The 14084-nt window shown below is 47.8% G+C and overlaps 1 protein-coding gene across 7 annotated transcripts in view; it reads right to left on the reverse strand.

The window, feature by feature from the left end:
• The window catches only part of C2CD2 (C2 calcium dependent domain containing 2), a 61799-nt gene that overhangs the window by 23390 nt on the left and 24325 nt on the right, over nt 1-14084 (reverse strand). For 5 of the 7 annotated variants that reach the window (XM_057545472.1, XM_007172703.2, XM_057545474.1 and 2 more), the window contains exons 3-6: nt 12037-12156; nt 9116-9220; nt 4364-4486; nt 1171-1291 (exon numbers count right to left, since the gene is read on the reverse strand). In XM_057545472.1, coding sequence (XP_057401455.1) covers nt 1171-1291; nt 4364-4486; nt 9116-9220; nt 12037-12156 — 469 coding nt within the window. The remainder of the gene's footprint in view (nt 1-1170; nt 1292-4363; nt 4487-9115; nt 9221-12036; nt 12157-14084) is intronic. The other 2 variants (XM_057545473.1, XM_057545475.1) reach the window with 2 other exon arrangements.

Below are 14084 nucleotides of genomic sequence, written 5' to 3' on the forward strand. Positions count from 1 at the left end.
TTCATTTGCCATTTACAAACTCTCAAAGCACCTCATCTGGGGTTACAGATTCTATTCTCACTGGATGTCCATAGCCCCGGGCTGCCCCAAGTGCCCCTGCTCCCCCCTTGGTTCTGACTGCGGGCACAGCTCTCTGGTGGGAGCCCTCCCTGGGGGCAACATTACTCCAGCAGGGATGTGGGCCCCACTTTGGACAAGACTAACAGCTTGGAAAAGGAAGGGCATCTGAGGTAACTGCTAAATTTGGGGCTACCTCACAGAGAACCCATTTCCCTCTTACAAAGATGCAGGTTTTTATACCTAACTCAGCTCAGTCAAAAGTTTTTGAGGTATTAGATCCAGATAACAGGACATTTCACTAGTGAACAGGTTGTGTCTGCTTCGAGGCAATGCTTGCCCCATGGCAGAAAGCCGTGAATATACTGTGTAATCAATAATCAATGGTAAAGGACTGGAAATGTGTTGGCCCTTTACCGTGTACCAGGTGGTGTTCGGTGTTCTACACACATCATCTTACTAATCACCACAGTCACTTTCAAGGAGAGACTCCGACTCAGATGGGGACCTGCTGGCAAAGGTTAGAAATTGGGACCCCAACCCTGGCCGACTGGGTCCCGGGAGCCCCTCCCGGCTGCTAAGCGGCGTGCCCTCAGGGGGCGAGGTGTGAGCTACCAAAACACCACCCATACCCAGCTTCATTCACAGAGTTTCTAGGTAGTTCAATGTGTTCTACCTGCACTTCTGGAACGGGAGGAAACTCCCCACAAATAATCATAAGTAACCCCGATGTTCTCAGACAATACAAAGAACTCATCGCTACTCTTAGCAAAAACCACACCACACTGGAAAGATGTGTCCGGTCCCAGGCTACTCAGCATCCGGGGTCTCGGCAGTGACTCAGAATCACCGAGAAAGAGTCACCCGCTCTGCAATGTTTCTGTCTTGTCTCCATAGCAGCGTCTCTGGGCAACTCAGGGTTCCCGGTGGGCCCAAAGCCTTCCGGACACCCATAATCCCCCCATGTGGCACCCCCCTTCCACAGGAGGAAGCAAAGGCCACGGACAACCCACAAGGCACCTCCTCCCCTCTGCTCACCCTGCAGACGGTCACATTCACAGCCAGCCGGGTGCCCTGCCCTCACCTGGGTGTCCCTGCAGCGCCATCACCCACCTGAAGCACCAGGATGGCTCATCAGCGAGGCTCGGATATTCTTCACCAATAGTTTGAGCTCATGAGCCCTTGGAGGTTTGGGAGGGCAGGATTCCTGAGTAGATGAAGTGCACTGCAGATGCTGCAGAGAGGAAAACAAAGAACAGTGAGCCGTGGGAAAGAGGGAGTGGCCGCTGGACACCTGTTACAGGGAAGGAATCTTCAGGAAAACCTTCAGAGGGAGCCTGGCCCCCAGGCCTGCTCTGTAACAACTGGGGAGGGAGGGTACCAGTCACCCACAGCTGCTTCCCCTGCTTGGGAGCCTTGTACATCCCACAGAAAGCAAGCGAGGGAGTTAAGCGTTCACCCAGAGAGGACTCCCCTGAATCTCACTGTGGGCGGAGACGGGGCCACGCGTGACCCAGGGCAGGAGCTTGAGACAGAGTGGGGAGCCCTCCCTGGGATGCAGGGGCCCACTGCCCACCAGCACTAAGTGTGACACCAGCCAGGACACTGGCTACTTCCCACCTCCTGGCAGGCCTGCCATCCACGTGGGGAGGATCTAAGTGTCATCCAGGTGTCACGCTAGGGACAAAGCAGAGGCAGGTACCCCTGGAGTCTGCTTCATCACCATATCCTCAAATGGGCATCAAGGTGTTTCCAACAGAGAGCCTCCCCAAGCTTGTGGGGCCTCACCTTCAGACCAGTCTTTCTCAAGCTAGCTTCCTCCTCCCACTCATGGCTACGAGTGTTATTTACAAGGGGCTCCTTAGGTACAAACATTTGGGAATCCTGGAAAAGCTTCTCCGAGACATCACAGGCCTCTGCACAGTGAGAGCCTTCCAGGGAGGGATCCTCAGAGCTGATTTGGCCTCAGAGGGCTTTTGGGGGGGATGCCTACTAACATCTCAAGCGACTGTAGTGCTCTTAGGTCACCACCTAGAAAACATTATTCTGAGCCGGGGCCTTGCCCACTGTGAGCTGCAGGTGCTGGGAGGCCAAGAAGTAAACCCAGAAGTCCTCAAGATCCAGGTCCCTGAGCACTGGGGACAGAGCAGCCCACATGTCTGGGGTGGAGATGCAATGTTTTCTCAATTGTGTATGCGTGATGGCTAATCTCATGTGTTGACTTGACTGGACCATGGGGTGCCCAGGCATGTGGTCAGACAGGATTCTGGGTATGTCTGCGAGGAGGTTTCTGCCTGAGATTTACATTTAGATCAACAGACCGTGTAAAGCAGACTGCCTTCCCTAGTGTGGTGGGCCTCGTCCAATCAGGTGAAGGCCTGAATAGAACAAAGGGCTGACTCTCCTTCAAATAAGAGGGAGTTCCTCATGCCTGATGGCCTTAGAGCTGGGATATCCATTTTTCCCTGTCTTTGGACTTGAGTGGAAACATCAGCTCTCCTGGGTCCCAGCCTGCTGGCTTCTCCTGCAACTCTTGGGGCTTGTCAGCCTCTGGCATGAGCCAACTGCCTAGAATAAGTCTCCTTATATACATGAATATATATATTTTATACATAAATATATAATTGGCTCATGCAGTTACGGAGGCTATTTTATACACACACACACACATCCATTGGTTCTGTTTCTCTAGACTACCCTAATATAATATGCGTGTTATTTTGATACATACACTCTACAAATTTATTTAAAAGCATTATTGAATTTATAGTAGTCTTGGTCCCTTTATTTTCTGGATCAATGTATTCTAAAAAGGCAGTACTATTTTGTGAAGTTTCTCAAATTTTGACATTAAAAAGGTATAGTCATATTCAAAACAGGCACCTCTGATTTGAACTAAGCCACCAGGATAGCATTACTGAAAGAGAGAACGGCCAAGCCTCTGCTCTCACCCCTGGGAAGCCTGGCCTGACCCCCAATCTCTGGGCTGAGCCCCACCCAGCGGCACACCCCTGGGAACGTTGCACGCACGCCCACAAACCCCTCCCTCTGCTTGTCTGCTTACTCAGCTGCCCCTTCTGCTGCATCAGGTTTCTTATGTTCTGATAACCTTCAGCACCCAGAGCGAACCACAAAGCACTGTGATCCCCTGATATCTGTGCAGTGAATCAAAGAGATTTTGTCTCCAGGCTCTACACAGGCACAGTGGTGATGCCCTAACGGGAACCAGAGACCAAGAGCCTGCATCAAAAAATCATATTAAAAGTTATACTTTAGGGACTTCCCTGGCTGTCCAGGGGTTAAGACTTCACCTTCCAAGGCAGAGGGTGAGGGTTCGATCCCTGGTCAGGGAGCTAAGCTCCCACATGCCTCGTGGCCAAAACACCAAAACATAAAAAACAGAAGCGATATTGTAACAAATTCAATAAAGACTTAAAAAAAAAAAGTTATACTTTCACACTGACTTCACCACCCACTATATAATAACAGTGGATATTCTACCATGCCACATAAAAATACTGGAAAGACATAGGAAAAATAACTTTAGGGACTGTAAATATATGTTTTGCAGAGTCATCACGAAAAGATCTGCTCATGATTGGGAGAATTAATTCACCTCAAGCCAAGGTTTTTAGATGTGTCGCCAAAAGAGATGTGCGTGACCAAGCCCAGGGAGGCTGTCCTGGGCGAATGCCCTGGACGTGAATTTAGCCAGAGAATTAGCACCTAATCAGGTGGTGGGGAGGGCCCCAGAATGGGGAGGGGGGTCGTCAGCATGGGAAGGACCCCACAGAGGAGATGGCCTCATGTGTCCACACTGCCTGAGGGCGACAGACCCCCAAGAGGCAGTGTGGACGGAGGCTGTCCCCGTCCTGGGCTAAACGTCTGTGGGTCCAGTGTGCTTCCTCTGCCTGCCTCGGGGCAGTTCCCAGGTACCTCAGTTCTGGAAGGTTGTGATCCCAGACAACAGGCTCTGGGGGCACAACGAAAAGTCAAGTTCTGGTTCCTAAAAGGAGAGGATCTGGGCTACTTCGGCTTGGACTCTGCTGAGTGGGCTGGACCCCTCTTCCTTCCCTCCCATGGGGCTTCAGAACCCTGTGCCCTGAACTCAGAGCTTTGCCCCAGACCATGGTCATCACCCACCAGCAAGCGACCGTGCAATCTCACTCTACCACGACGGGGGTGGGCAGAGGCAAGGTGCAGGGGTGGGGGGGCGAGCATGGGAAATGCACACAAATTCTCCAAGCGGGCGGACCGCGGTTCTTCATGGGGTCATGAAGCACCCACACTCCGTGAACTGGTTTACCTGAACTTCCCTCACATCCGTAGGCTTTGTGCTCAGAACCACTGATGGGGAGGCAGAGCTAACCAGGTGCTTCAAAATATCCTTGAGACTTTCTGAGACTGCATCTGCCCCAACCGCCTGGTCCTGCCGAAAGAGGAGGGAGTCACCAAACCATCTCGTAACCAGGCACGTGGACAAGTGGGCAAGCAAATGCATGGCTCTCCGGATGTCCCTGGGACAAAACAGACTTGGGGTCACCAGGGCTCCAGGAGATCAGACTAGGACAGTGAGACGCTCACTCATTCTTATCTTTGCCGATCTCAGAAGTCATTCATCCTCCTTGTTTTTAAAAGTTAAAGATAAGACATGTGCAACACAGACATGTGTCATTTCTGTGGATATCTTTTCAGTCCTTTCCCGTAAACATATAGGCACATGTTTTTTCTTTCTTGCCTGATGTTTGATTTTTTTTTTTAATTAAAAGGTAGTCACGGGACTTCCCTGGTGGTCCAGTGGTTAAAACATCACCTTCCAATGCAGGGGTTGCAGGTTCGATCCCTGGTTGGGGAGCTAAGATCCCACATGCTTTGCGGCCAAAAAAAAAAAAAAAACCAAAACATAAAAGCAGAAGCAATAATGTAACAAATTCAATAAAGACTTTAAAAATGGTCCACATCAAAAAAAATAAGAAGAAAAAAAATAAATGGTATTCAAGTAAATGTAAAGGCTCAATAAAAATGAAGACAAGCTTGTAGAAGAATAACAGAGCAGGATGACTTGCATCACCAGATGTCAAGCTCTATAAGGCTACAATAACTAATACCCAACAGAAACGCGCTCATGTGTTCTAGAATGTTCACAGCACCACCATTCATAATGACTCCAAACTGGAAACTACCTAAGTATCCATCAATACCTGAACAGATACACAAGTTATGGTGCAGTCACACAATGGAATACCACAGGGCAATGAGCACAATGTACAAGCACACACAATGACACAGATGAATCTCACAGACATAATGTTAAGTGAAAGAAAACAAACACAGAAAAATACATACATAGAACTGCATGATTCCTTTATTTAAAGTACCAAAACAGGCAAAACTAAGCTAATGCTGTTTGTGGGCAGAATTCTAAGATGACCCTCAACGAGTCATGTTCTGCATCATCCCCTCGCCTTGAGGGCAGGTGGCACCCGTGACTTGCTTCCAGCCAACGGAATACGGCAAAGTGATGTGATGGCCAAAGGTTATGTTATATACAACTCCCTCTTAGCAAACCAGAGCAAGAGATTCTCCCGCTAACCTCTAAGAAGTCAGCTTCCACGTGTGAGGGGGCCACATGGCACAGAACTGCAGGGCTTCAAGGAGCTGAGAGCAGCCCCAGCCCACAGCCATCAAGGAACTGAGGACCTCAGTCCTACAACCACAAGGAACCGAGTTTTGCCAACAACCATAGGAGACTGGAAGAGGATCCCAAGCTCTAGGAAGGGCAGTCAGCCCAGACCGTGATGACAGCCCATGAGACCCCGAGCAGGGGACCCAGTTAAGCCTGGACTGACCGACAGATACTCTGAGGTAAATGTGTGTTGTTTCACGCTGCTGGGTTTGAGGTAATTATTAGTTGCAAGCATAGATAACTCATACATGTTAGAAGTCAGAAGCATGGTTACCCTTTGTAGGGGCTGCAGGTAGTGAGTGGAAGTGGGTAGAGGGGGTTTTCTCAGGAACTGACCCTGCTCTGTTTGTTGAGCTGGGTGCTGGGTTCTCATGAATGGTCAGTGTGTGAAAGCTTCAATGAGCTGCGCGCTTACAATATGTGCACTTTTCTGCATATCTTATCTCTCATTTTTTAAGCAAGGAGGATCTATTTTTTAAAATCTCAGTTAAAAGCCTTGTTTAAATATAATAGCTTTTGTTTTGAACTCTTAAAAGGTGGATCTGGCTGGACACTTGCTAAAAGAAAATGTCAAACTCTGCCAGCTCTGCTGGCATCCACGCCATCATTCCGTGGTTTCAGGAGAGCAGCTGCAGTGTGGTGAGCGCCGGGCCATGATTCTGGCTCTGCCATTGACGGCTCCAGGGCCCTCTGTGCCCCTCGCCACTTCTGGTGTAAACGTCCCCACTGTGGGGCTCCTGCCCCCGCTGCGCAGGGGGATGGACACCGGCAAGACTTGATTTCCACCAGGACCACAGACCTATTGAAAAATCTTCCAACTTGCGGGGCTGGATTTCAGAAATTGGTCTGTGGTGTCCCAAGGACAACCAGCTGGCCAGGCCTTGTTACAGCAAACTTAGGCCAAATCTGCCATTTATTGAAAATCTACTCTCTGCCAGGAACTCTAACCTGATAATAATAGAAATGGCTCACATTTACGTCACTCTTACGATGTGTCAGGCTCGATGCTACGCATTTACACATATTAACTAGTTGAATCCCCACAACCACCTTGAAAATCATCATCCCCATTTTACAGACGAGGAAACTGAGGCACAGAGAAATCAGTTAACATGTGTGGGGTCTCGCAGCTCATAAGTGGCAGAGCTGAGAGTTAAGCCCAGGCACTAAGGCTCCAGGGTCTGCACTGAGAACCGCTCTGCCATCATCTTTCTCTTATTGCAATAGGTTCTTGATACCCTTATTTTTAAACTGAGGTGAATTCACGTAACATAAATGTAACCATTTTAAGGTATGCATTTCAGTGGTGTTTAGTACATACATACACAGTGTTGTAAAACTATCACCTCTATCTAGTTCCAAAATATTTCCATCACCTCCAAAGTAAACCCTTTACTCATTAGCAGTCACTCCCCAATCCTCCCCCCAACAGCCCCTGACAGCCACTAATCTGCTTTGCATCTTCATGGATTTGTGTATTCTGGGTATTTCATAGGAATGGGATCATATGACATGGTCATTTATGTCTGGCTTCTTTTACTTAGCACAATGTTTTCAAGGTTCATTCATAAGCTAGCACATATTAGTACTCCAATCTTTTTATGACTGAAGAATAGTCCATTGTATGGATGTGTTGCACTTGGTTTATCTATTTCTATCTTTTTTAACCCGCCCATTTCTCCTCACTTTACAGAGGAGGAAACCAAGGGGGAAAGATGGGTTCTGGGGTGCTCAGGGTCCATCACATTTTAGATCTGCAGAGCAGCTGACTTGGGGACCTTCCTTTATAGCTGTCCCCCTGCCCCCATGCCATCTCAACCGCCAGGGGCCCAAGGGGTTACTAAGCCCACAGGACCCAGCTCCAAGGGGCTGGTTTAATCCCACAGGATTACTTCATTGGGAAAGTCATGCTTCTTATTAATACGGGGAGCCCATGGTTGGCAGAGAAATGTACAGGGCCTTGTGGGGAGCAAGGTGTGAAGACTGCATACAGCATGCCACTGAGTGGCTTAAGAATGGGGCAATAAGGTCCATTTTGCAAAAAGAAACCTAGGATGGGTAAACGAAAACGAAAGAGACAAGCGAGCAGAGAGCAGGGGATGGATGGGGTGGAGGGGAGAGGGATGGAGACTGGACTTCTGCACACAATATTTCATGTAATTTTGACTGTTGAACTATGTTAATATTCTGCACGTTCAAAAAATATGTAAATCAACAAAGATGGGGGACAAAACCTGAAACTGTACTAACAGAAGCAAATGCTTACATCTGCTTACATTAACTCACATCAAGTTGGTAACGTAACCACACAGAGGAAAACACTTAATTTGAGTAGTTTTTGAGCACAGAACTCAGTACCCCCTCGGCGGGATACACTCTGCTATGAAGACCAGCAGAGCAATCTTGAACTCTGGAAGGTCTGATGTCAGAGGTGGCAGGGGAGCAGTTTACAGAACCGTTCTGTGTGTACTGTAGGCCTGAAAAAGCAGTGCCATGTGGGGGAAAGCAGATGCAAACGTGGGCGGGAAGGAGAAAAAGAAAATAAACCAGTGACTAGGGAAACACTTAACATGTGTACTTTGTACAACTAAACGGTCAGGCAACAATTCCACTTCTGACGTATGCAAGGGAAAAGAATTACAATTCAAACTTCTTAGTCTTAAAAACAAACTGCCTACACCTATATCAAGGCACAAACAGTTATAATATTTATGGACAAATTATTAAATTTTGAACAATTTTTCCAGCAACTGAAAGTGACAGCACCCACGTGACTCAGCAGGCCCCTCCTGCTCCCAAATTCACTTCCTCACACCCCCAAGACCACAGGAAGCGGGGAGATCACCTTCAGACTTGAGATGCAGCTTTGCAAAAGCTGTGGAGAGAAAGGAGGTGGTGGCCTTGGAAGCCAGGCTTTGGACTCAGGCTGAGCTGTAGGTGAGTGGAGCGCCCTCACAGTGAAGGCAAGCGTCTGAGGGTCAGGGGTGATAGAACGGTGAGGAAAACCTAGGTTCCATCACTGCCATGGTTTTCAACCACTGCACACAAGTGCTGCACACAAGTGCTTTAAAAAATCCCCGGTCCAATTAAACCTGCCTGGGGGACGGGGGAGGCTTCAGGATTTTTAAAAGCTGCCAGGTGACTGCAGGTGCAGCCCAGGTGAGAGCTGGCATTAAATCCACGGAAGGCCCTCCCCACCTCCCCTACCCCCCACCCCGCCCACCAACGCTGCCCCATCACTGCCCTGTGCATTCCCCGGGATCACACATCAGACACGCATTAATCAGAGGCTCCGTCTCCCAGAGCAGGGGGTCATAATGTGCCACGTTTGCACGTACACGAGGGAGGAATCACAGTCACTCACGGACTGACCTCCCCCGGTGCCTTGGGCTGGATCGTAATGGCCATCTCTGGCGCACTGATGAAGGACCACTTGATCTGAATGTCTTCTCTCTTCTCCTTCATGTGGAGCTCCAGCTATTAAAGAAAAAAAAAAAAAAAAAAGATGGGAGGACTGCTCTCTTCACTGGAGCCTCAAAATGTGTCTGTGTGTTCATTTGTTTTCTTAGACCGTTATTTATCGCCTCCTTGGCATACCGTGTGCTTTCAAAATGGAAAGCAGGGTCCCAGATCCCCTGACCTCCCCTTCCCCGTTGTGTAGCCCACCCCGCCCTCCCCGGCGCCTTCCTCTGCCTCAACCTGTCACTTGGCGAGGAACGTCAGGGTCGGGGCTAAAGGCCAGGTGCCATGAAAACCCTGCAGCCTCTTGATGACCAGCCCTCTGCTTTGCAGCTCTCTCCTGAGAGCCTCACCAAGGCATAATGGAGCCGGAGGAACAAAGAGAAGGGAGCCGGACGCCTTGTCCAGCCCCCACACGCTGACACAGCCCCCGAGGGTTGTGTACAGAGCCGTCAGCATTCTTATCCTCTCTTGCCGGGGCCACTACACAACCTCCACTTGGACTCTGATCTCTCCCGATGCCCCTTCCGGCCCTACCCATCTGTTGTGGCAGAATAACGCCTGCCCCCCCAAAGATGTCCACACCCCAATCCTTAGAACCTGTGGATATATTACCTCACGTGGCAAAAGGGACTCTACAGGTGTGATTAGGGTAAGGACCTTGGGGTGTGGTGACAACCCTGCATTAACCCAGTGATCCCTGGGGAAGCATAGGAGCCCTTAAAAATAGAAGAGGAAGACAGACGAGCATGCCAGGGAGATGTGACTGGAAGATAGAGAAAGATGCCAGGAACCCAGGAGTGAGGTCGCCTCTCGAACCTGGGACCTTGCCCTTAGCTGACAGCCAGCAGGGAATTCGATCCTCAGTCCTACAACCATAAGGAGCTGAATCCTGCTGATGACAGGTGAGCAAGGAAACAGATTCTCCCCCGAGAGCTTCCAGAAAGGAAGGCAGCCCACCAACACCAGGATTTTAGCCCGTGTTGGACATCAGACCTCCAGAATGGTGACATGATAAATGTGTGCTGTTTTCAGCTAAGATTACGGTGATTTGTTTCAGCAGCTAGAGCAAACTAATACGCCATCCTTCCTTCTTCAGCTGGAGACTCATTCTAAAGCCAACATCTTGACCCTTCCCACCTCCACGCCTCCGCCCCACCACCCAGGGAAAGGGAAGGAGAGAATGGCTTTAGACTTGTTTTCTCAGTACTCAGTACTCTCCCTCATGCTAGCAACTAGCATGAGGTAAGAGAAACGATGCTTCCCTTGCCCTGTAATTCTGGGTGACTCTCGCAAAAGTGCACTTTAATTTCATTGCCACAGTCCCCGAGTCGCTCCCACCAGGTTGGGGAGAGGGCTTAGCTGCTCGTCTCTATGCATCTTTTATCTGAAGAACAGCAGAGGGGGGGAATGCCTCCTGGCATGAGCGTTAATAATTCACCAACCTCTAGCAGCTGCCTCTGCTCTGAGAGGTAATCCACAGGCTGCTTTTAAACTACGGTAAGAGATCAAAGATACAATAGTGTTACCTGTATCTGAGCTGCCGAAAATGGCACATAAACAGCATCTCAGAAACTACGTTTCCTCGGTGAATGTCTGTGGTCCTTGCTGGACTCACCCCATCCTGAAACGTGTGTCATGTTGGGTACGTGTGTCCCAGACTTTAAAATAATCTTCTAATCACACTGTCCAAAAAACTAGTCGGGGAGCAGGAGGGCTTTAACATCTGACAAGTCCACGACGTCAACTTAACCTCTGCGACTCTCGGAAAGGGAATGTTACCAGGGTAGGGGTGGGGAGGCTGGGTTTCAGAGAAAAGCCATTTAGGGAGCCAGAAATTTTTGTTTGCTCTGGTTGTTTAAAACCATGTCTTTTAAGCAAAGCAAATGGAATATAATCTTCCCTTGTGGTTGAGAACCCTGAATGATTTGCCCTCGTTCCCCAAATTAGCAGTCAAGCACAAGGACAGAGGAGAGGGAACAACTTGAATCAGCAGTGACCCCTGAAACAGAGCCAGAAATTCACAGTTTTTACACACCGGCTAAACAAGAGCTTCAGTGAACTTCTGCTTCTGTGTGTGTGACATGCTATCTGATGGTTTAGGCATCCAGAAGTTTCACTAGTAAGTCTATTATAATTATTACATATGTCTCTATTTATAATTGCTTTATGTATAATTATTAATGTTATATATACAATATATAAAGGTATCAATCATAAAAGTTATAATTATGTAAGTCTAATATAATTATTATAATAATGTCTATTATCCAAAAAATAATGGTAGTACACATCCTTTAACATATAAAAATAATAAGGGGTCTTTTAAAGCTGACTTTTTCAAACACTAAAAGGAGGAATGCCAAGTCCAGCCCCTAAGCTGTTTTCCAAGCTGCAGGAGACTTCTGAGGTCTAGTACTTGATCCTGAAATAGAACCACTTTCCTCCTCTCAGATGCCATTTACCTTAATCTAACAGTCGACAACACCCTTGATATGCTTCAGTGCCTTGAAAAATACCGTATCTCCCGTATTTGATGGATGGGAAACTCTGAATTCGTTATATATACGTGTACATATGTGTGTGTGTATATATATGTGTCTGTGTATATACCTATGTGTGTACATATGTGTGTGTGTGTATACATACACCTATTTCACACACACTTTATTTCCTACAGAGACAATATAATATGGAAGGTGGCAGTCTGAAACTTATGGAATGAACGGTAATTAATGAAAACAAGAGCATCCACGTCCGTGACTGCACCCCTCTCACCCTGCAGGTTTATGAGAACTGTTTTCCTAGGACTCGCTCAGTCTCCGCAACTTTACCTGTAGATGAAGCGGGGAGAGCCGCACACTGTAGAGAGGCCGCCCCGTGTCCTCGGACGAGGGTAGCCCCACGCTGACCAGGAACTGGATGGTCTCGGCCAACACATGACAAAACACCACCTAGAGAAGGGGCCATAAAACCACGGAACTTTACGCAAGACAGAGGAGAGCTTGCACCTTACCCATCTTCGTTTCACTGAACAAAATAATCTGGACTCTATAAATGAGCAAGGACAAGAATTCAGAGTTTCAAATATGGAGGAATATCCAGACTCACACCTTTTCTATTATGCAGCAATTTGAAAACTAGAAGCAAAATTTCAGATCTTTTCTTCCTGATGGACTCCTGGGAGCTCACTCTGGCTTGCCCAAATCTAGTTAGGATCTTTCCACTCATAAAGATTTTTTTCTTTAAACATGGCTTTGTTCTATTTCTCCACGCAGCTGATTTTAAACTGCCCAGACAGTTCCACATTCACATGGAGTGAACGCCATTAGCCACCGTCTCTCACTAAAAATGGGCCTTAAAAAGAAAATTTCTTATGGATGTTGCAAGGAAAAAATAAAAAATGTACCCAGAACACAAGAAATTGTTTCTATTTAAATACATTTTAACCTATTGTGGTTTTCAAAGAGGCAGGGATAATTCAAAGAACGAATGAAATATTAAACAGTTACAAAATGATATAGCCTTAATAAAAATAGAATTATAAAATGAGCTCATTTAAAGACCTACGAGAGAAAATAATTACATCAGGAATAAACCTGACCATATTCCTGACATAAATCGCAAAGCATTTTAGAGGGATGAGTGTGAAAGCTGTTGCCTCACAGAGGAGTATCGAGTTTCTGCCACAGAATCCCCCTACTGGAGCAGACCTTCCAGAATGAGGGGTCGGCCACCCTCCTGGCAAGATGCCAAGCAAGCCCAGTGTGGGATGACCACAAGGCCAGGTGCCAGGTGTGCAAAGGCAGGGAGGAAGGGCAGTGGGAGAGGATGGAGGGGGTCCAGCAGGTGGCCAGTGCGTCTGGCCAAAGCCGGGTCGGCAGAGGCTGAGAGTACGGCGGGATGGATCCCACATTCCCAAGGGAACTGCTCACCCCACATTGGATGGTGTCACTTGGGAAGAAAGGAAAAATTCTTTTAATTCTCTGGTGGATTTAGAACCTAAAATACCAAGTAGAAAGACTGTCAAAACAGTTACTTTGTCGGGGTAACTGCTATGTCACAAAGTTCAGACTAAAAACATGTCCTCCCCACTAACCCTCTCCCCGACCCTCTCCACTCGGGGCCTACCTGCCCCTCCAACAAAAACCTGACCTGTACTATACCAGGCCCCCCAGCAAGGGGCCCATCTCCAGGGTCCACTATAAATGCTCTGGACAGTGCAGGGCTAGAAAAAGAAAATCTTGCCTTTACCAAATACTGGCAGAGAATTGCACAACCCTTATTTTCATGCGTTCTTGTGAAGTCCCTCTCAGAGGACTGATCTACGTGGATTAGTGCTATATCTTCATCATGTTATTGCATCTCCAGAGTTCATCAAAGGGTGGAACAAAAAAAATGTTTGTATAAGAAATGTCATCTATTCATTTTAAAAATAAATGCTCTATAAACAATCCTTTGAGAAGGAACTTGTTTTTGTTTTTGGCCGAGCCACGTGGCATGCGGGATCTTAGTTCCCCGACCAGAGATAGAACCTGGGCCCCCTGCACTGGGAGCGTGGAGTCTTAACCACTGGACCACCAGGGAAGTCCCAGAAGGAATGTATTTTGATGCCGGATGAGTTATACACACAAGTGACATGACACGGAGAAAATTCTCTGTTCTTTGTCTCAATAGCGGAGGCTGTTTTACTGCTTAAAATTAAAAACCAGACAGTGACTGGTTGACTTCTTCTTTGGAAACGTCTATACTGAGCTAATTAGAATGTTACCGAGAAAACTGACAGCTTCATTAGCGCCCTGACTCAAGAAAAAGTTTGGTTTCCGTTTGTACCCAGTTCTACAAAAAGCTACCCCACTGCCCCATTCCTGATACACAGATA

Source organism: Balaenoptera acutorostrata, chromosome 4, assembly GCF_949987535.1.
Source record: "Balaenoptera acutorostrata chromosome 4, mBalAcu1.1, whole genome shotgun sequence".
Lineage (NCBI taxonomy): Eukaryota > Metazoa > Chordata > Mammalia > Artiodactyla > Balaenopteridae > Balaenoptera > Balaenoptera acutorostrata.